This window comes from Micropterus salmoides, unplaced genomic scaffold, assembly GCF_014851395.1.
Source record: "Micropterus salmoides isolate LMB-PRFRI ecotype aquatic unplaced genomic scaffold, ASM1485139v1 Ms_hic_scaffold_10, whole genome shotgun sequence".
Classification (NCBI taxonomy): domain Eukaryota; kingdom Metazoa; phylum Chordata; class Actinopteri; order Centrarchiformes; family Centrarchidae; genus Micropterus; species Micropterus salmoides.
Window position 1 is genome coordinate 6,786,537 of NW_024040041.1, and position 23,420 is coordinate 6,809,956.

Genomic DNA, 23,420 nt, shown 5'->3' on the forward strand with positions numbered 1-23,420 from the left:
ATATTTTATTTTTTGTTTAAACACATATTGGGTCTTCGCTGATGGTTCCGCTCTGTGTAACGTACCACCTGTCTGATGCGTTTTAATGAACGTAGTCATTACTCTGAACCTATTATAAATACTCAATAATAGAAAGCTTGAGTTGAGATAATTCGCCGCCCTTCCCATGTTTAGCTCGAGCGCAATGAAATATATTTCTAAATATCTGAATCTAAGGGCCACCTCAGTGTTCCACACGGTGCCATTTGGTCAACGGACCCCAAAAACAAACGAGCTTGCGCTGTTCTCACAAGGAAGTGCAGAGAGAAATTGATGCGCTTTTTTCAGCTGAGTTGGCTCATATGTCAAAAGCTGGTGATTTGTTATTTATACAGCCTGAGATAAATTGTTCCCAAAGTACGCAGTACTAATCTGCCAGAGGCGACCCGTCAAACCTTTGAAAATGCCCCGGAGAAAGGTAAGGCAGGTGTTCGCTGCAGCCGTTAGACTGCAGATCGGACACAACATAACGTCATAGCTTCTGTTAGCTAACGTAGAGGGGAAAATATAACTGTGAAAAACCTTTGACTGCCAGCGAGCTGAAATGTGATTCTAAAAGATGCCGTTAACACATTGTAGATGTGTGTTGAATACCAATGTTGGTAGAATCACACAACTGAAATGCCTTTTTGTGTTGGTGCTAAAAGCTAAGCTAGCTAATGTTTATTGCTGAGTTGCAAGAATGTGTTGTTGTTTATTAAGTGTCGCCTCGTCGGGGTCTAGTGAGAAGAACTTTGAGAATGTGGGCTAGTTTCGGTCAGGTTTCTCTCAGTTGGTGGAGAGCATGGAGCTGCTGGTCCCCTTCACTGTGGAACGGCAGGTTTAAGCTAACTGACGAGAGGGAACAGGCTGTTCTTTGAGTGCGATGGTGGAACGAAGCGTCCGAACCAAAACAACGCTTTGATTGGTCAGAATCGGGACAAACGTTACGTTCATTGGCCTGGCTCCTTCAAGCCCCGCCCCCTCGACAATATAATTGGTCGTATGTAAATTAAGTGTTCAGTTTCTTGTTGTGAAGTTGTCAAATACAAACCCCTCTGATGCGCGCTAACTGTCCCTGCTGTACTGTAGAATGATATCTCCTGTTTTACTTTATTTTCACGTGTATATTGTTACTTTATTTTAGTGCTATTACGATGTAATGCATATTAGTATTAAAAGGCAAGTAGCGTAATATTGATGTTTCTATTAGTATGAACATAAAGTGTAGGCTACACTTGAATGGGGTATCGTTATTTTGATTTACTGTATTTTGTTATGTTTACTGTGCTTATGGATGTAGGCCTATATACAGCTTTAAATTTTGATTAAAGGCTTAGCTCTCCTAATGTTTTCAATGAAATCAATGAAGTGTTCTCATATCTAATTATTAGGCTACGTTTTATTTCTTTGTACATTAAATGTGACTTGTGGAGAAAACAAAATCAATATGCTTGTGAACAAAGTATTGTACAACGAATTAAATACAGAAACATTAAACCATTATAAACCAATATCATATTAAACCATTTGTAATATCACATTTGGGCTATTATTTAGAATGGAAGGGACTCTAATATTTTTTAATGCGAATTACATGTTAGCTACTAGGCCTACTTGGATACCCTTACCCTTACCCTACCCCCACCCAACCGGATTCTGGTCTCTTGTGAGCCCTCAATGGTACTCAGCATCACCCCATTCATTCCGTGCAGCAGGCAGTTAACAGCCTACAAATTATGCAGCAAAACAAGTTTATGGGACATTTAATTAGTTCATTTGTTTTAGTGAGTTGGTAGGCGCTCTTGGCAATACTCTTTTAAACAATTAGTCAACTTAACTGACTCCAAATTGGAAACCAGGGACGTTTTAAGAGTCTAGAGTCTTGTATTCTCTCAGGCGTTGTGGAAAAATTGGATTTGGTACAATAGATATTATCGCTATTATTCGGTGTGTACACGCTGTGATGATTAGGCTTATTTTGAGTATTTATTGAGCAGCTTACATCTTGACAAGAGGTGGGTGCAGAGCCGGAGGAGATGTGGAGAGGGTAATGCTCCTATCCCAGTATGGGATCTTTGTTGAATTATCCGCTGGTAAAAACACACAAATCTTTACTCAGAATGTTTCTAAATCACCTGATTCGGGTTTATTGACAGTCCAGACTTTATATCACGCAGGCTGTTGATAACTGTTGTTGTTTCCAGAGGACCGCAGGCAGCAGCTCGGACGGGACGGAGGACTCGGATTTTTCCGCCGACCTCGAGCACACGGAAGCTTCCGAGAGTGTGCGCAGGCGCAGCAGCACGCGCCTGACTCGCGCGTCACTGCGCCTCAGCCAGAGCTCCCAAGGTAAACATTTAAAAGGTTAGGTTATTAAAAATAATCCTCAGGAAGTACGAAAACGCCAGACAGACAATTATATCACACAGAGGCGAGAACAATAGAAAGTTTGGGATAAGAAACGATATGAGGGACTTTTATAGCATAAAAGGGCATGGCATGGTAACCTTAAATTTCTCTGAAAACAGTTATTTTGTTAACTTGGTATGTCATACATTTGCAGTGTTGATTTAATGCTTTTCTAAATTTCAATTAAAAAGTTAATTTGTATAAGTTATAAGTTCATACATTGTCATATTTCCGCAAACCATTTTCATCAGTTTCATTAGGAAGGCATCATTTATAATAACTGATGGATTTTTAAGTTATCTAGGCCTAAACCCCCTTCAGCAGATGTTTTAAAATAAAATATATATATACATATGTATATACAGTATATATATATGTGTGTGTGTACTACAGAGTAGAAAAACTCCATTTAGCCCATAACATGCAGCTTCAGCAGTAGCTTTTAGATATGTGCTGCCTTAAAGCATGAATGGTTTCAGACAGCCTGACCTCCCCCCACTACAGACAGGCAAAGTCTACTCCTACCCCCCCGTGTGACCTCTTTATGCTGTGGCTGCCAGAGAGGATTTATAGCACAGAAAAAAAGGCAGACGCTGTTTCCTCTGCTTTTTGTTAGTGGGAGAAGTTGGCTACGCTGTCCTCGCCCTCATACAGGCTTAGAAACACAGAGCCTAGTGTTCTCCAAAAAATAAGTGGATTCAGAGGTTCAGTCTTCCTTTCTTTGGCGGGATTAGTCTCTTCATAACCTTTGAAGCCATTCACAAAAACGAGTAATTATGTTCTTCTTACTATTTTTGCTTGGAGGTGCTCAGTTACAGACTGCACAGATTTAAGAATCTAAAATTTGGGGGAAAAAAGATGTAATGGGTCTGTTCAGAAGATTGTACTCTAAACCTTTGCAGCAAATTTTCTTAAGTTTCCATGTAGACAATTAAGTAGGGCTGCAACTAACAATTATGCTAATCATCTAAAACCTAAAGATATGCAGTTTATTGTCACATAAATCAAAGAGCAGCAGCAAATCCTTATAATTTAGAAGCTGAAGCTAGGAAATGTTTTTAGATTTGCAAGAAAAATTACATAAATTATCAATTAATTATTAAAAAAACACACAATTTTTCCTCCTTGGCTCTTAAAAATTATATGTAGTACTGTGTAGCATCTCAGCCTCTATTCTATTCTCTCTACCAATGGCTAACCTAGCAATTATGAGTTCTTGAAACTTGTTCTATTGACATCCTTATTCTCCTGACAGCAATCTATTGCTTTTTTACTTTCTTCCAACAAATGTACTTATTGTATGTCGCTTTACATCTGCTAAATGCCCTAATTGTAAATAGTGGCCAATTACTATTCTATTAATCAAACCAATCAATATATTGACTAATCATTTCAGCTCTGTACTCAAGGCAGTGACTCTAGGTCACACTGTTAACAGTAGCAGAAAAAAAGCTAGTTAAGTAAAAGTAGCAATTTTATAAAGGAAAATAAATGCATTTGAAACTTAAGTAAAGGTATGGAAGTATTAGCAGTAAAACGTATCGAAAGTAAAAGTAGTCATTATGAAAAAAAGTACATTTCTAAGTGTATTAATGTTTTATCGGCATGTTAATGCTTTGGGTAGTCTCATTAGGTGATATCAAGCTGGATAGTTTACATTCAAATGCGTTTTATTAGGTTATATATTTTGTATGTAAAACCATATTACTTAAGTAATCTCTTCTCTTCTAGATAACTTCAGCTCTGTGCGGAGCAGTTCTCCTGCAGCTACGGGTCCTGAAGAAGGCCAGGATTCAGCAGCAGCAGCAACAGCAGCAGTGGCAGCGTCGGTCTTCTCCTCTGGGCGCAGGGTCACACGCAGCCAGCAAGGGGCGACAAACACCACAGCCAAAAAATACCCGCTGCGTCAGAGCAGGTCATCTGGCTCAGACACAGAGGCTAATGGTGAGACCGGTAGTGTTTCCTGCGTGTCTTACAAATTAGATCTATACATTACATTAGGGATGCTTTCTACATTATTTATATGAATAGTGGATGCTGTTTGGTGTATTCGTGTTCCTTCTCTTGACTGTAGGAGGAGAAAAATCACAAGCAGATGAGTTTGTTATAATAAGAGAGTAGAAACAGAGACGCAGCAGATGAAAGAGATGAAGGAGAAAAGTGGTAAAGTCAGGGCATGGAGGGGAGGAGGGAGAGAACGAAAGGAAGCTTATAGAAAAAACAGATGCGTAGATGAGAGAGTTGAAAAGAAATCTGAAAGGGCAGAGGAAATAAGAAATTACATAAAGATGATGTGGGAGCGGAGATGGAGGACTGGAGTCTAACTGCCTCTTTCATTCAGTCACTGTAGAGCCGTTCAGCTAATGTCACAGGCCCTGTCTGTGATCACAGTGTGTTCCTGATTATAAAGAAGACAAATATGTGTCAGTACATATCCTGGACCTGTGTTTTGTCATTGGGAGGAATGAATTACCTTACTAAGACCAGGATCTGTTATCCAACTTCAGACACCGTAGGAGGTGGTGATCTGTATCCATTAAAGCAGATATATCTGCGCTTAGATCGTTTGCTTATTCAATTTTATCATTTATGTTAATTAATCAAATTTATCATTTTATCATTCTTACTTTGTAACTAAACGTTATTTATGAAGAACATTTATTACAGTAATTTTAATAATGTATGTCACACAAACCTAGTTTGTTTGTTAATACAAAATGGAAAACCAAATATAAAATGTCAAAACAAAATTCAAAAAGAAATTGGAACACAAGGAAATAATTATACAGTAACAACAAATGTCAAAAGAAGCTGTGGTGAAATTTATCATGTATCCTTTTGTTTTTTTAACTAATTTAAAAAGAATCATTGTAATATATGGTTTGCAGTTCAACATGATATCTGTCATTGAAGGATTCATGTTTAAGTGGCTCTCTCCAAAAGAACAAATTTAGCTTCTGAGTTTTTTGATTTTTTCTTAGTTTGTATAGCCTAAGCCATTTAAAGATGTGAATTAGTTCATTATTAAGGTATCTGTGAGAATAAAAGATACTAGTAGTTATTGTAGTAGTAGTAGTAGTAAATGTAAAATATCAAGGGCCCTAAAATTGACCCTTGTGGAAGCTGAGTTAATTCTTGGTTGGTGACAAATTTACCTTGACCATGAAATTAGCTACAGAGGCAACTGTATAATACAGTAGCAGTATATTATAGTCAAACATGACAAAGGCTTTGGAAAGATAAAAAACAACCTCAGGAAATTCCTTATTATTATCAGCCCTATGCGATTCTTCCATAAATATGTTCAATCTCAGACACAAAAGATTTTACTCCATGAAAACATCCTGTGTTGTTTGTGGTGGTATAACTTCCTTCCATAATTGTCCATACCTTTTAGATCATTAGGGTGCATGTTAATGTGTTTATTATCTCTATGAGTAAAAGTCTAATTTGAAATGTTTGAACTTTTTGACTTGTCATTTTCAGTTAAAAAGGCAATTCGCAGATTTATGCAGGGGTTTTAAGTTCATACCCAGCATTCTTGCAATCATTCTCTTTGTCCTGATTGGCTCAACAGACCTGAAGCAGGGAGGGGACCGGGACGAGACCCCTCCTCGCACCCCGACAGGAAACGCCCCATCCTCAGAGTCAGACATCGAGGTCTCCAGCCCCAGCAATGACCACGTGTCCTCTAGCAACGATGTAGTAGTTTCGCAAGAGGAGGACGAGAGACTGGCCAAAGAGCTGTCACTCAAAGAGGCCGCCGCCCACGACCTTTCCCACCGGCCCAAACGACGGCGCTTCCACGAGAGCTACAACTTCAACATGAAGTGTCCCACACCTGGGTGCAACTCATTGGGTGAGGAGGGCACAAACACGGCGACATTTTTCATAGGATCAGATTTCCTGCTCCAACACACACCAACCCCAAGCTCTCTGTGTCCCTCTCTCTCTCTCTTTCCCTCTCCCTCTCGCTCCCCCTTTCTCCTTCGCTTTTTCTCTCAGGTCATCTAACAGGGAGGCATGAGAGACATTTCTCCATATCGGGATGTCCTCTTTACCACAACCTCTCTGCTGATGAATGCAAGGTACATGGGCACACACACGCACACACAACAGGTATTCCTGAGTTAGGAGTGAGTGTGAAACCGTGCTCTGACCATTTTATGTGTACAGTTAAATTTTTGCTTCATTACTACTTTGTAGCTTTTGTAATATTACACATTAATCAAAACAAGTTTGCACCGTGGAAACATCTCAGCCATCACACTGCGACCAAATGTCCAGTGGATGAAACTGAAGGAAACCAACAGACTCAAATTGAAGTTGTCATGCCGCGAAGCCTCCAGGAACACTGATGTGCTTGCTGTGATGTTTCTGCTGCGGGGGTGGTTGTGAGTTGTTGGTGGTAGACAGTGTTGATGTTTTTGTCAGGGCAAGGCATCGACGCGCGACAAACAGGCCGAAGAAAGGACGCTGTCGCACCGCCAGGACGAGAACAGACACTCCACAAGAAACCAGGTAACACACAAGCACACATACACAAAAAGGTAGAAACAGCAAGTGCATCAGACAAGCGGCAACTGAATCCAGGTGAAGGCTGTGACCCTTCCTCGATTTCACCTGTCCAGTTCACTTCATCATGAATTGAAGGCGTGTTTGTGTGTGACTGTGTATGGAGGGGGAATTCCCACACACTGAGGCATTACTCTTAAAGCAGTAATACCTCAAGGGTCCATCCCAGAAAGCAGGTTTAGCAAACTCTGCGCCGAACCCTGAACACTGAGTATAAGTTTTCGGTTCCAGAAGGAGGGGTACGCACTACAAGGTAGCCACGCCCTAAAGCATACTGTCTATTTTTCTCTAAACTGGACCATAATTTACTAAATGAACATCATGCTGATTTAAAGAAGACTCAAGCGATTGGGACCAGAAACTCATTAGAAAAGTATTTACTGAGGTAATAAATAGAAATGCTGGCCTTTAGAACGAATGCCGGTTTAAGGCACTCCCACATTAGCTTTAAATTTTAGACCCGGAGTTTGCCGAGGTAAATAAAAGGCAGAGCCTCCATTTGAATTCAAGTGACGTAGTGATATTAATGCATGCATATATGGACCATGCACATTTATCATTAAATAAAGAGCCTGAGTCAGAACGGGATGAGTGTCATTAAGTTAATACAATACAGTTGTATTCAGTGTTGTCCATTAATTTATACTTAACCAGAGTAACATTTCTTTAATGGACAGTAAAGTCAATTTTAGACATCTATTTGGATCTTGGCTCAACAGCATTCACTGGCTTTATTTCAGCTACTTTAACAAATGTTGTAAATTTAAACAGTGAAATCCTGTTGACAATGGTCAGACTATTTGCAGCCTATTTAAAAAATAAAATATTAACATATAATCTCCTATATTTTATCATTGATCCTACTAACACTTTAGTGAACTGTTCTTAAAAACTGTGTTATTAAAAAAGAAGGTTTTTATGTGCCTTGAAGCTGTCTAATATTTGAATGTGAGGGCAAAAACTACTGTTCAAAGAGGGCTCAAAAAAGCAGTAACTTTAGATAGTCTTGAGTAACAAAATGATGTCCAAGCAAAATTCAGATTCTGACATACAGTAAACTTCAGCTAACTAATGCGCTTTGATACGGACTAAATTGACCAGGACATGAATCAACTTCTCTGGCTCTGGAAGCGGGAGGAGCCAAGGAGAAGCTCAGGGTTTGTTGAAAAAAAGCAGCCAGGTTAGGTTCAAGTTACTTCTCTTTCTGGAACTGGAAACCCTTATGTCCAGGTTACTAACTCAGAGTTTTCACTAAAGAGAGAACCGGGTTCATCCCAACTGTGACAATGTGTCCCTGAGCAAGACACTTAACCCCTAGTTGCTCCAGAGGCGTGTGACCTCTCACATAATTAGCAATTGTAAGTCGCTTTGGATAAAAGCGTCAGCTAAATGAGTAAAATGTAAATGTATTATCTCTAAAATATTAACATATTTCCCAGCTCAGGATGTTAGAAAGATTTCAAAAGAGACAGTTATGAAAGCCATTTGGTTTTTCTGGTCAAAGCGTATATTCATATACATTTTATTTAGACAATATGTGAAATATGGGATGATCATGGCTGTTCTATCTTTATAGATATCTATCTATCTATCTATCTATCTATAGATATAGATATATATATATATTAGTCAAAGGTTGCTGTCTGTGCAACCAGGTATATAGATTATTGTATTGTTAGCATACGGCTGGATCTATTCAGACAGAAGGCAAACTATTTATAAACACACAACATAAAAGTGGTCCAAATATTGATCCCTGTGGGACGCCAGCAGAGGAGCAGGGGACTTTTTTTTATGTCAGTGATATCAATATAAGTATTAATGGAAATTAATATAACTCAACAAGACACTATTTCTTTATATACAGTATTATCACCACACATTTAAATTCAAGGTAGTGATCTGTTATACCATTCCTCAAAAGTTAAAGGGGTGTGTTGAAGTGTTTGTCTCCGTGTGGTCTCAGGCCCCTACAGAGCGTCAGCTGCGCTACAAGGAGAAGGTGACTGAGCTGAGGAGGAAGAGGAACTCTGGCCTCAATAAGGAGCAGAAGGAAAAGTACATGGTAAGAGGGTGAGAAAGGAATGTGTGTTCAATGTCAATGTACTCCGCTTAATTCTATATTTTGAAAGTGTTTCTTCTTTCCCTCTCCGACCCCCCCCACCCCCACTGCCAGGAGCACCATCAGAGCCACGGAGCAAGCAGAGAGCCGCTGCTGGAGAACATCACCAGTGACTACGACCTCGAGCTGTTCAGGAAAGCGCAGGCACGTGCCTCGGACGACCTTGTAAGAGAGAAAACTCATCACCACCTCCGCCCCTTACTCTTTTCTCCTGCCCTCTGTTTTTTGTCCCCCCTTTTCTGCATTATTCCTCTTCTTCTCTGTTTCAGTCAGCAAACTCTCCTCTGCAGCCACAGGAGGAGTCTGAGATATTTTTGGTAGTTTGGACAATCACTTCCTGTTACTCTGTGTTTGTTTTTATTATTATCATGTTTTTGGGTTGCCCGTCCGTCTGTACATCCCATTCTCGTCAACGTGATATTTAAGGGACGCCTTTCTTAGAAGTTTTAAGAAAGTCGTCCCTTCATTTTGAAATATTCTTACAATTTGGCACAGCTTCAAACAGATTTTTTAGTGGGGTCTATGATGTCACTATGACATCATAATGTGCTGGAAAATGAAAAACTTTTCTTACAATACATCCATGATAATCTTTCATTAACCAGTTCAACAATGTATATTCACTGGAATCATAACATCAGTATAGGGATAACTTCCACGTAGCCAAACACTTTATACCTTTTATTTAATTCCTTCCAACTCACATATCATGAGTGTGGTAATGCAGCTAGCCTTAAATGATCTTTAATTCACTTGATCCCGATTCAAGGCCTTAGATTATGTTTCAGAGAATTAAAAAAAAACTGTGATACCAAAGGTGCACTATTTTCACTCAAATCTTATTTTCTGCTTGCCACTGAAAATGCCTTAAAATCCTTGCAGTCAACAAAAAAGAAATGAAACAGATTTTTTTTCCCGAAATTTGTTTTATGCCTTCGTATAAAACCTTTTTCTATTTGTTCCTCATTTTTAAAATTCTACTGTTTTGTGGCTGGTTGCCTCCGCTGAGGTATTCCTAAGTGATCTCTGGTGTACCTGATCCTCTTCCCTGATTAATTGAGATCTTTCCTCTTTCTCCTCTCTTCCCTCTGCCTGCTCGCCCTCTCTTCTTTGTACTTTTTTTACTTTTCACTTCCCTTCCCCTTCTCCCGTTCCCTCCTGTCCTGGCCTGTACAGGAGAAGCTTCGCCTGGCCGGCCAGGTGTCGGAGGGCAGCAACATGATAAGGACCATTGTGTTCGGTCGCTACGAGCTGGACACCTGGTACCACTCTCCATACCCTGAGGAATACGCCCGCCTGGGGAGGCTCTATATGTGCGAGTTCTGCCTTAAGTATATGAAGAGCCAGACCATTCTGCGCAGGCACATGGTGAGGCAGCTTTCCCTATTCATAGAGGCATCTGTAGGTCCTTAAAATATTTGAGAATGGCTGTGTCTAAATTCAACCCTGGCCTTATCTCAGTGTCCACACTCACAGACTGACAGACTTTGAGGCGAGTTCCTGGTAAGTCTGTGAGGCTGTCCGACACCGTCAAGTGTGCGAGGGCTCTCTGTGTCGCAGCCCTTTATGCAACCTTTTCTTAAGTCCACATTTCTGCAGACTTTGCTCACAGTTCATAGTGTTGTGATGTGAAACAAGGGGGTTATCAGGGGAGCCCAGAAGCCTTATGACAGAAGAAAGAAGAACAGTAAACAAACGAGCATGGAAGGAGCAAACAACCCTGACGTTAACATGGATTTAAGATGGTACATAGAACCCATGAAATCAGAGGAATGTAATCACATTTTTACACACCTAGTTTATTACACTATTTATTTATTTTTTTTATGTTTTTTGCTTAATGATGCTGTTTTGACCAACAATAGTACATTGAATATTGACAAATAGCCTATAGATATATTATTGACAATTACCTCTCATCCACTCTGCAGGGCAAGAGCCTGCAAGAAGTATAAATCAGGCAGTCGGTGAAGAAAGTTTAAAAATGTAAAATAAAAAGTCCCAAACCCACAATAGTGTGCTACACATGTTTCAGCGTCGTCAAGGTAAAGTGATAATGTGGCGAAGTGTTGTCCCATTCCTGTTTATAGCATTTTGGGCCCTTGCAGCCTCTTGCACTCAGTCACTTACCAGGTGCTGTCACTTAAGTCTGTGAGGGTTCAGGGTTTAGGGTTAAGGGGGACTTTAAGATTAGGCCCCTGTGGTACTGTCTGCTAACATTCCCACAATGCAATGTGTTTTGACACAAAATGGCAATAAAAAAGTGTCAAAAATCTCAGTTTACCGTTCATGGTTTTACTGGTCTGCTGTCATTTTGATGCAGCAATAAAAATGCATGCTGGCATTGATTTCTCTCACATTCTATGATAATGTATTTAGTTGAGTCAGAGTTAGAAATTGACTTCAGGCAAATGCATTTGTGTAATTTTTTTTTTTAAAGCAAGTATATTTTTTTGTGCGTCTTAAAACCTTACTCGCAATTCCTCCTGGATACACACTATATTTGACCCATCTGCATATCCAATGGCAGATTTATATCCAATGCAATACACCAAACGTTTTACCATTGCAGCTTTTTGTTTGACTCATTCATCGCATTAATTTCTCTTTTTTCTTTCTCTGTCTCGTGTAGCTTCAATATTCAAGATTCACTTTACAGATTCAGTCTGCTGATACACTGTTCATCATTAAACACACTTATGACTTAGTATTAATACCAAACAGTCCTGTATAATGAAAACAAATTCACATGTAGTATGTAATGTGTTAGTCTTTCCACTGGGGAGATGATGTGTTAGAAAAACTGGGAAACAAACACGGTCCTGTTAAAAGATGCATTTTTCTGTTTCAGTATTTTGATCATCAGTTTTCTCGCTCTCTTATTCATCCCACATTTCAAAAATCACTGCAGATTCTGCAGTGATTTCTCTAAACGATAACCAAAAAGACCGAAGCTTCCATTCAGCGATGTTGATTCATTAAAGTGAAAATGGACTGTGGCACAAAGTGAGTCTGGGCTACTGCCTTAGTTCAAACTATAACCTTACTATCTCAATGCCAGAGGCGATTCATAATTGTATTCCTAAACAGTGCAGACTCTATTTAGATAGACCATAGACTGTAGACCTGTGCCCCTCTGATACAGTTCCCTCCGTTTCTGAGAAGAGGACCTTTTACCGCACCGGGCAAATGGTTTGAAACTAGGCTGTCAATGAAACATAACACAACACTGTTGTCTGTAGCAGACTGGCAACGTTTGAAAATGAGCAAATATTAGAAAGAGTATTAGATTATTCATTATAAGAACAGTCTACTGAGATTAAAACATTTAAAAAACACTTACCTTACCTTAGTGCAAAACTAAATCACTGGAGTTTCCTCCTAAGCCTGCTCACAGACTAGAGATGTGAATTCAACCTTTAAAAATGTTTTATTTTGTCCTTAATGACCACTATGTGAAACTAAAAGTAAAGTGTTTCACTAACTTGTTTATAAGCTAACCTCTGCTGCTTCCTCTTATCTCTGTTGCATAAAGGCCAAGTGCGTGTGGAAGCACCCTCCAGGTGACGAGATCTACAGGAAGGGGAACATCTCAGTCTTTGAGGTGGACGGAAAGAAGAACAAGGTAAAAGAGCGCTGCGCAACTCCTCCTGACCTTCACCTTAGAGGGTTGAGGAATCATTTGGCCTCATGCAGCAACATTTTGGTACTCTCCTAAGCCTCTCTTACTTTTTTCCTGAAGGTTTTCTCATCCAAGTGTTCCAAGTCACACTTGGCAAACTCTCTTAACTGCACAAATGTAGTCATAAATTGCTTTTTTCAACTTGATGAACGCCTCCTGTTCATGAGAAGGTGTGGGTCTGTGACATCTGGTCATTAGCATAATCAGTGCTATAAAGGGCTACCTATTTCGCTCCATTACAACCGAACAATTTGAATATGAATACAGCTGCCAGTGACATGTCATCAGAGCAGCACTGTACTTTGACAGAAACAAAGAGGGGATGGTTTGATAAAGTTAGATAAAATATCTTGCTAAAGCAAAGCGGTCCATGGGTTAGATAGAAAGCAGTCAAGAAACGTGACGGTCATAGAGATGGATGAGAGATATTATACAGGAGGTCAACAGAGCATGTTGCTCCTCCTGAGGCAGCTGTCTGAGTGGGAGAACTTGTTCTTACAAATACTGTAGTAAATGAAATGGCTTTCATTGTGGAGTTTCATACTTTGCCAGAGGTAACACACTTGTCTTTGTGAGTTCATGACACAGATATTTTTTTCATTAAGTTGGCTTTAGTTATATAGTTTATTCTAGTTGAATGTGGCATCACAGTAAACTCAAAATTCATTCAGATTACGGTGTTATGATTCTAAAGTCAAACCAGTGTTTATCCCCTGTGGAGAAAAGAGGCCCTTTGACACCTACAGTGGCTCCTATAGACGAGGTCATCAGCATGAGCATTAATGAGAGGTGATGCTACCTTCAAGTCCATTTTCTGTGATTGGCTGTGAAAGTAAAAGAATATTCTGGTAGGTTTCCTGTATTGTTACCTCTTCAGCTTGAACCATGACCTGTGTCTCTGACCATTTTGAACCCAGTTTTGTGCCTGAATGTAAGACCTAATGCGATGGAGATGTGTCTGTGTGAGGTTAGCCAACTGTGTTTCTTGTAAGCTTTGCTAAATGATCATGTCTGTGGTGCTCCTCCTCACAGATTTACTGTCAGAACTTGTGTCTGCTGGCGAAACTCTTCCTGGACCACAAGACTCTGTATTACGACGTTGAACCTTTCCTCTTCTATGTCATGACCGAAGCTGACAACACAGGGTGCCATCTAGTGGGGTACTTCTCCAAGGTAACCTGGGAGCCAATTGCAGAGCCCTCTTGCGTTCAGCTAGATTACCTATACACTACAGTGTTTCCCAGATAAGAAAGATTAGAGTATTTCACAAGCTATTATTGGAAGTGAGAGAATATTAAGTAACTCTAGATAATAGGTGAATTTGGATAAGATAGTGGTTTTCTTTTAAGATGTAGGAGGTCTGATGGTGAATTGTTAATATGCACTGAGACCTGGTTATGAACCGCAGAGATTTTAGATTTTTGCATTTGCCCACGGGACATGATGTAACGATTAATTCTGTGTAAACACCGTCAGAGTTTGTCCAGTTCAGTTAAGGAGCCTAAGTGTAGTATTTGTATTTGCTAAAAAATACATCAGCTTAAAGTATCAGTAACATCAAATTAAACAAAATATTAGTACTGATATCAACCCTGAAAAAGCCATGTCAGTCAAACGCCCGTGTGGACGGATTTTATTCTCCTTCTGCAGGAGAAGAACTCTTTCCTGAACTACAACGTGTCCTGCATCCTCACCATGCCACAGTACATGAGGCAGGGCTACGGCAAGATGCTCATAGATTTCAGTGAGTACAGACACCCAGTAGTGTGTATTTGTATGTGTGTGTTTTTGCCTCATTAACTTAACCCTGGCCAAGGGATTCTGCACAGCACAATAACACCAGATTTAAGAGGCTGTCTGAAACACTTGCCCTTCTGAGGAAAACCCTGCACACTCTTTTGTTATATTGCTTTGCTGTATTCTTATTTCTCAGTGGAGAATTAGATGCTTAAGGAAGAGCGTAGACAAACAAAAAGCTGTATCTGGTCTGTGTTTTAAGGTTACCTGTTGTCCAAGGTGGAGGAGAAGGTGGGTTCACCTGAGCGCCCCCTGTCTGACCTGGGCCTCATCAGCTACCGGAGTTACTGGAAGGAGGTGCTGCTGCGCTACCTGAACAACTTTCAGGGCAAGGAGATCTCCATCAAAGGTTAGAACTGAACCACACTCTCCAAAATGTTGGAAAGAGATCGGGAACAATTTGGGAGAGAGAAAGCATCTCAGAATCGTTGTTGGGCCAAGTAATTCATTAGAGGCCAAACCTATAAATGAAACTGTGGAATATCAGAAGGAATCTGAAAGCCCCAACAATTCTTGAAACTGTACGTGTGTGTGTGTGTGTGTGTGTGTGTGTGTGTGTTTTAATATGTGCATGCATGCATTCATGTATGTCCGCCTTTGTGAATGGATCAGAGAGCACTGAGGCCACTCCAAGTCAGTGTTCAGGTGGATTGCACACAAGACCTAAAATTGTGAAAAACTGGGTCATCCCAAACACATTCGGAGGACTGAGGGAACATCCTGCTTATCAGTCTGGTCTCTACTGGTTGTATCCATCCCAGAGAAAAGCCCTGCTACTGTGATGAAAACAAAAACAAGACTTAAGATCCACACTAGCAGCTCTGTGAGGCTGCACTTACATTAAGTTACTTTACTTTGGGTGAAATGTAAGTAGGCTAACATGCTCACAATGACATAATGCTCCCCATCATGCTAAGCATTTTCTCATTAGTGCTAAACACAATAGATGATGGAAATGTCTTTTTGAAATTTTGCCTTGATGATGGCACTAGATGAAGCTCCAAGGGATTTCCAAAATTGATTACAACTCATAAGTCACTAGGATTGATCCTCTGGGAATCACAAATGACTGTACCAACTTTCAGGGCAATCCATCCAGTACCCGTTTCAGTCTGGTGGACCGGGCGATATTCCCATTCCTAGAGCCAAGCCACTAACACGCCGTTTGTTTTGACATAATTTAGTGAAGTTGTTCATGTAAAAGCCTTTGAACAAACCAGCAGGTGACATCAGAGCTTTTTCTTTTTCTTCTTCTTCATCCAGACACCTCAAACTGTTGTCTGAAAAAGATTAACGCTGCCGTGTGAACTTTCCTTGTAAACAAACAAAAGTTGTGTTTACATTCAGTGTTTCTCACCAAAACGCAGTGTGTGTATCCTTGAGGTCCAGTGCATTTCCTTCCTCTTAAAACATTTGAAAAGACAATATTTCTCAGTATATTAAATTGTGCATTGTTAAGTGGAAACCTCCGGGGCTGAAAAATGAAGCCAGCGTAAAAGTACCAAAAAGTGCAGTTCTTTGAATGTCCACTTAATTCTGGCTTAGATCCCAGTGTTCAAATGCCCAACTTAACAGCAGAAATTAACATGTTTACAGCCTGGTACAAAAACAGAAGCTACCCCTATTTACCCCTCCATATAACTTACCTGTTTGAATTATATTAAGGCTTAGTAATGCATTATTAAGGGCAGTGACAGGTCGGTGCTGTCAAATAAATAGCTCCGTTTCAATATGCGTTTTTTTCACCAACTATCAGTCAACGAAATAACATGAAACCGATCACAGGAAGTCCCATTTGCATCGGCCACTGTCTCTTGCGTGCGTAGGGGGTCCTCGTGTTCTTGCTCGACATAGACAAATTGTTCGAATACTTCACATGGTACCTTTTAACCTCTTAAATGTATTTTTCCAACTCTGATTTAAGATCAAAAATCATTTCTAGACTTCACTGAGAAATGTGTTTCAGCAGTTAAAATCTTAGATGTTCATTGACCCATCGTGATTTTGACAGCACTAATTATACACACAGTACCACAGTGTGCACTGTAGAGTGTAAGATAATATCAGTTTGACAACTAAGACACAATATTGCACTTTTGTATGAGTTACTGTTAACAAATAATTCCAATTCAAAAATCACACTAAATAAAGAGGTCGCAGAACATTCAACAATAGATTGTCTCCAGGGTTGGGCAGCAACCACGACAGCGTGACAGAACAGCGAATAGTTCAGTAATCACACTCTGTTCCCTCCTGTCCAAGGCTCTTTTTGTCCTCCTTTTTGTTGAGCTTTTGGAGGTTTTTTTCTGTTCAAAATTTCTGCTAGAACCATCATCAGGTGCAAATATTGTGCCAATTAGCACGTAACACAAAGATGGTGAATGTAGTAAGAATTATATCTGCTAAATATTAACATGTTAAAGCAGTAGTTTGACATTTGGGGAACTAAATAATTTGCTTTCTTGCTAAGAGTCAGGTGAGAAGTCTTCACCTTTAGCTCAAAGCATTAAAGTGCAGCCTCACAGAGCGTGGCTGTAGACTCTTTAGTCTTCGTAATCAGACAGTCCTGATCCCATCATTCTGACCTCTTCTTGTCCCGCACTTGTGTTCGCAGAGATCAGTCAGGAGACGGCGGTGAACCCAGTGGATATTGTCAGCACACTGCAATCCCTCCAGATGCTCAAATACTGGAAGGGGAAGCACCTGGTTTTAAAGAGACAGGTAGGAAACAAAGTTATTGAATTTGAAAGTCAGAATTTCTTTGATACTGTCTGTTTGCTAGAAACTTACTCTGCCCAGCTGGTTTTATTACACAACTGTAGGTGCGTTTTCTTTCTGTAGGACCTTATCGATGACTGGAAGGCCAAGGAGACCAAACGTGGTAATGGCAAGACCATTGACCCCACAGCCTTAAAATGGACACCGCCTAAAGGGACGTAGGGGAGCTCCCTCTCACACTCAAAACCCCAAAACACACACATATACAGACAGATTCTGCTCCGTACACTGGCATGCTCACAGACCCCGAGTCTGAATCATGACACACACTCTTGTTCAAAAAGCTTTCAGCAGCTACAGTCAGTCCCTTTCAGAGTCAGCCGTTACTCTGGGTTCAGCAGTCACTGTCATGGCTCGGGGGAAAAAAATGCAACATCAGCTCAACGATTTGATGCCTGTCCAGAATGGAAAACTTTGTTTGGATATATCATGAAATTACAACAAAATGAGGCAAAATGAATTATAAGGAATGTTTTTAATGCATAAATTAAAAGCTGCCATCAAGGGATCAGAGAGGGCTTCATTTGAACTAAACGCTTAAAATAGTTTAAAAAGATGTACTGTATAGCCTTATTGCAATATAGCTGCTTCAGATGTCCTTGAATAAACAACCGTGTTCCACTGGCTCTGACTCCCCTAAAATTACAGTAATATATTACATTACGGCTTTTTGGGATTTGGCTACTTACCTTTTTTGTATGGAGCCCCAAAGTGTTCGATTGACTTAAATTAATAAATAGTTATGTAAATAAATAATCACATGAATAAATTGGGTAAAATATATAAATTAAACGGTAATTTTGTAAATAATTTAAGAAATGATTCAAACTCAGGGAGAAAAGGGCAGAAAGAAAATAGAATGTAATAAAAATAATATTCAATAAAATTCTGTTGTTACGAAAATTAACGATGAAATAACATTTCATTAAAATAAGTTGAGTTTTAAAAGATTCTTCAGTTATTTCACACATTGTTGGTTCATTTATCATTTTTACTCAATTTATTTATGTGATTATATTCATATTCATAATGTATTTTTTTTATTTATTTAATATTGAACACTTCCATAGAAGAGAAGCAGATATACATCGTTTATATTTTGGGTTTCAGGCTCCAACTAAGATTGTTACGTAAAGCGTGACTAAAATTCAAATGAATGAGAAACGTAACAGCCGGTGATGTCAGTCTACGGAGGATCACCGCTGATATCTCCTCAACCTCATTTGTTATCTGAAGAGTGAAAGTAATTGTGCGTCGTTAGTCCACCTCCTCCCAGACACTTGATTAGCACAGAGCACCAGGCACACCCGGCTAATCCAATCTGCGACAGCTGGTATTATTAAACCTGCGCTTCATTTCATTCTGTTCTCGAGACGGCCGACACAACGCAGGTCGGCAGCCCGCTGACTCATGCAACGCGTTTTGGCAGACACAAACCAGCCAGCTGTGATTAAACAGGATAAGGCCTGAGCCCAAAATACATAAAGTTTCTAGATCTGACCTCGATTTAACACCCAGGTCACATGACTAAATACAGCGTTCCCCAGCAGACTGGAAAAGATTTGAAAATTAATTTGATCATTTCTTTCAGTTGAAAAGAAAATTTGAAAGCGGAGGATATTTTTCCTAATAAATAATAAACTATATTTTCATTTCACATGTAAATGATGTCCAGAACGTTTTTACAATTTTGTCATTAAAATGTCTTTAGACATTTGAAATGGTATGAAGAGTTGCAGGGACCTGGTCTCGGGCCAGATCTTTTACCTCCTGGAGAGAATCTCTTCTCGTGTAAAGAATGGTAGACAGGCCAGAGCGTGCAAACATTTTTCTAACTGTGGCTGTTTGAACCCAGAGCAAATCAGTAACTCCGTGTGTCTCCGTCGTGCAACAAATACACACATTGTGTCCAGTATTTAACCCATCACACCAGTGAGGCGGTTAGTCAGGAAGCTATAGCTGCCATTGGCCGTGTTTGGAGCGTGTTATGTTATGTCACCAGGATGGGACCTACCTGGATGTGTTTTGTGACCACCTCTCTTCCCTTCTTTTTTAACCTTTAATCCTAGTGACGGCTGTGTTGATTTATGATGTCCACTGTTATATTCAGAACAGTAAAGATGCATGGGGAGTTTCAGCTGTTAGGAGCGTTGGAGCTCACAAACGTGTTGCTGTGTCCGTTGTGGTGTTTTTGTTAAAGTTCTCAATGATATTTTATACTTTTTCTACCTCTAAGGTTCACCACTGTATAAAAGCTAGAACAGCCCATTTTAAGCTTCTTTTATTTTCCTTTTTTATTCTGTGTGTGTTAATATGGGAAACTATGTAGCTGTGTTCGACCAGCAAGTCTTTTATTGTTGTTTTTTTAACTAGATTTAAATATATAAATATATGCTATTTATATTCTTAAAAAATATGTTAACTGCGTATAACGTACGGACAAAGTCTGCTAGAGGAATGTGTACACTATCGGACCCGGCTTCCTTGTGAATATAAATATTTATCTCAAAATTGTGTGTAGATTTGAATGTGTCTAGAAGCTCTTTAAAAAGGTACATTAGGGAGAATCTAGGGCATCCTCCCACCAACAAAGCCAAGTCATTTACTTTTCAGACGTTAATCTCCTGTAATCGAAAGTGACGTATGATTGAATCAAAACGTATCACTTTTGCACATTGTCACTACTTGTTACCACCATAATTGCTGCTACAAGCAGTTAGGAAAATACAAGCACAACCTTTTTGTGTAGGACCAGTAAGCAAGGTCGACAGCATTTCTGTATTATTTTTTGTTCTTTATAGCCCACTATGTTTGATTGAAAACTGATTTTATTTTATTGACAATCTCCATATTTATTGATTTGGATCAACTTTCTAATTTTGTAACCAGATTTTAGGATTTGTTAAAGGAATAGTCTGACATTTTGACAGTGACTTAGATGAGAAGATTAGATTGCAGCCGGTTAGCTTAGCTTCCCACAAAGACTGGAAACAGGGGGGAAACAGCTAGCCTGTTTCTAGCACACAACTCCCTGTGAAACAACTTAAGTTGTTTTTACACTTCAGTTTTTGCACAGGTTACGCAAACAAGCTATAAAATGTTAGAGAGCTTTACAGGTGCTGCTAGGCAGATCTTGTTACCTTTGAAAAGAGCCAGGCTAACCGTTTCCCCCTGTTTCCAGTCTTTATGCTAAGTTAAGCTAGCCAGCTATTGGCAGTAGCTACAAATACTTCTTACATGTAGCTACCGCATTAGAGTGGTATCCATCTTCTCATCTAAATGTCGGCAAGAAAGCAAATAAGTGTATTTCCCCAAAATGTCAAGCTATTCCTTTAAACATTGTGCGTACGCTTAGACGGCAGTTGGCTGTGAAATTGGAGGTGTGTGGCCAAGAATGTCAGATTGAATCAAAAAAAATGTTGAATGTTTTTTGTTTTGTTTTGTTTTGTAGCTTTTGTGTTACAGTTTCATATGTGGAGGAATTGTTTTCCTTTACAGACTACAGCCTTGAGTTTCATTTGATTTTCTTATTTCATAGAAAAAGCAATGTTGCCTTTAAATTCTATAATGTCTTTTTTATAGTGATGTTTTTCTTTCTGCCATCTGTGGATTAATTTGTCTGTGTGTTTGCATGTTTATATTTTCTCTAAACCGTGTGGTTGGTTTTCCTGTCTTCATTTGGGTTTCACACGAAGGGGTTCAGGAGTCCCGTCACTGACTGGCAGACTTAAAATCAATACAGCCCATTCATTTCAGAGGATGACATTTATCCTTTTAGCACCTGTTCTCAAAAAAACTCCCTGAAATGTGCTACTGACCGAAATTACGACTAGACAGTGGGGTTTTTTTTTCCGTCTTTGCCAATTCTTAAGTGCATTTACAGGAAAGTGCACTTACTTTTTGAACAACCTTTAAAGGGAAACTTCATCCTAAAACACAGCTCTTGATGATGATGTTCTTTACATGACTGGGCCAATTTTGTTCTTGACTGTACTTTTGTGTTTGTTATGTTGAAATATTACCTGCATAGGTATGATGGAGTGGTTGAAGTAATCAGCGGATTTGGTTTTGGGCCCTCACAATGAAAGAGGGTGGGCGTCGTTTTAGGGCTGCCATTTTGTACTAAGATTTAACATACAAGAAAAAAAAAATCCATAATAAGCAGAGAAAATATTTTCTTTTCTCACGGTAACAGAAAAAGGAACTGAATGTACTTTGTTTCTTGACTGGCAATTCAATTTAGTTTCATTAAACCATGAATTAAAACACTGTCAAAAAAGACCCCTGGAAAGAGTCTAACATCACAAACCGATCGTATTTAAGCTTGTGAAAGTCTCTGAAAGGGATTTTCTTCTTCATTTTTCTTTCTCATTTATTTTTTCATCCTGTTGTGTCACAGTTTTTCCTCTGTGCCAGTGGCAGCTATAGATAGGCAGCTTCAGAGCGCCTTGCTGGTTATTAACACATCTGCATTGGGTCACTGTTAGAGGCATTCCATCACCTTCCATAGGCCACCAGCGAGCTGTTGTAGTAACGCAGCACTTCAACGCACCCAGCATCCTATTTAAACTACACACTCAAAGTAGACACTCACAAAAGTAGCGTGGCATCGATATGTAGCTCAGTTGTGCTTTTGTACTTGCTTCTCCCCCTTCCTTCCTCTTCAATAAATGCAAACGGTGAAACACATTGTGTCTGATTGTTTTTTTTTTTTGTTGTTGTTGTTTGTGTGTTGGCAACAGCAGGATTGTTTGGTCATTAATAAGGAATGTTGGTTGCAGCTACGCACTACAAGATACAAGGTCTGTTACATCTAATAAAAGTTGTAATAATTATGACACTAGCTAAACTGTGGAATGCGTTCACTTTGGTGAGTTTAAAGGAAGAGACGAATGAAGAAATTAAAACGAGTACGTTTTTAAACTTCTTCACTGGTCACTTAATGTGCTCACTTTTTCCTTCTTTACCTAATTTAAGATCTGGATTAATAAAATCCCCAACAGCAACAGAAAAATGCTTTACAGCAGCTGTCCCCATGGCTGTTTTTAATATATTGAAGCATGCAAGTGTTGGACACACTGAATGATGGGTAGTCTTATACATTACAAGGTGTGCGTGAGCTGTGATGCAGCAATAATGCGTCACCTTTGGAAGCCTGCTATTGGCTGATTAGGTGGTTTAGCGAGGGACTTGTGGGTAGACATGGTTGTAGGCTTTATTTTGCAACAGGAGTGACTGCAGTCAGAACTTAAGAATCACAAGATACTTTAATACAAAGCTTCTGAGTTCTACCAAGGAAGTTTTTTTTGACTCATGCCAAAGTTTACTTTCTTACAAGTTCATTCATACTGGAAAATGGTCAATGAGTAGTTTGTAGTGAATGTGCTAAAACATGCACAACACCACTGATTCTTTGAAGGGCCCAATTAAACATAAAGATCAGCTTAGTCGTCATGAGGAGCACTACTCACCAGGTGAAAAAAGGTGTGTCTTCTATGGCTCTGATCAAGCTTAGTCAAGTCTGAGAAAATAACCCTGATGATGTCATAGTGATGTCACTGGAGTTACATGGGCATTTACGCGGGTTTACAAAGAGACATTGATGAGTTGCATTATGGGAAATGTGGGTTATTTTGGAGTTATGCTTTAGTTATGACTGCTTTTTTAAATCTGTCTGTTGTCAGTCTCCAATATGGTAGTGGAATTCTAAAACACTTGAGTACCCTGATGCAGGCATCCTTTTCCCAATGTATAATTACAGTAATTAAATGTAAAGAAATAGCTATTGCAGGAGACTTTTTCATCAAATATAACATTTGAAATATGTAAATATGTATTCATTTTATCATCAGAAAAGCAAGTGCACACAACTATGTCAACAAAATATGGTTTTATTAATTAATTTGCAACATTATGCCATTACTTTATTACTCTGCGGAGTAATTATAGCATGATTTTTTTCCCCAACAATTATTGTCATGATGGTCCATCCCGATGAAACTGAATATTCCACATAATAAAGACACGCTTAGCTAA

At 39.4% G+C, this 23,420-nt stretch overlaps 1 protein-coding gene across 2 annotated transcripts; it reads left to right on the plus strand.

Annotated features, from left to right (window-relative positions):
- The first annotated feature begins 256 nt into the window (after positions 1-256).
- On the plus strand, positions 257-22,073 carry LOC119882609 (histone acetyltransferase KAT7-like). Of its 2 annotated transcripts, none has more exons than XM_038692729.1 (15): positions 257-457; positions 2,226-2,370; positions 4,162-4,374; positions 6,008-6,289; positions 6,436-6,518; positions 6,865-6,951; positions 8,972-9,070; positions 9,182-9,292; positions 10,304-10,495; positions 12,663-12,752; positions 13,842-13,982; positions 14,460-14,553; positions 14,809-14,955; positions 17,221-17,327; positions 17,448-22,073. In XM_038692729.1, exons 1-15 carry the CDS (start codon positions 443-445, stop codon positions 17,544-17,546), a joined length of 1,905 nt encoding a protein of 634 aa, XP_038548657.1. In that variant the 5' UTR covers positions 257-442; the 3' UTR covers positions 17,547-22,073. The 2 variants fall into 2 exon arrangements, with proteins under 2 accessions (XP_038548657.1, XP_038548665.1); XM_038692737.1 differs by having other exon boundaries at positions 9,182-9,271.
- The last annotated feature ends 1,347 nt before the right edge of the window (positions 22,074-23,420 follow it).

Excerpts from the sequence above, each read along its gene's own strand:
- LOC119882609 (XM_038692729.1), top strand. Across the intron at positions 13,983-14,459 it reads TAGTGGGGTACTTCTCCAAG|GAGAAGAACTCTTTCCTGAA; the intron begins GTAACCTGGGAG and ends CTCCTTCTGCAG. Across the intron at positions 14,554-14,808 it reads CAAGATGCTCATAGATTTCA|GTTACCTGTTGTCCAAGGTG; the intron begins GTGAGTACAGAC and ends CTGTGTTTTAAG.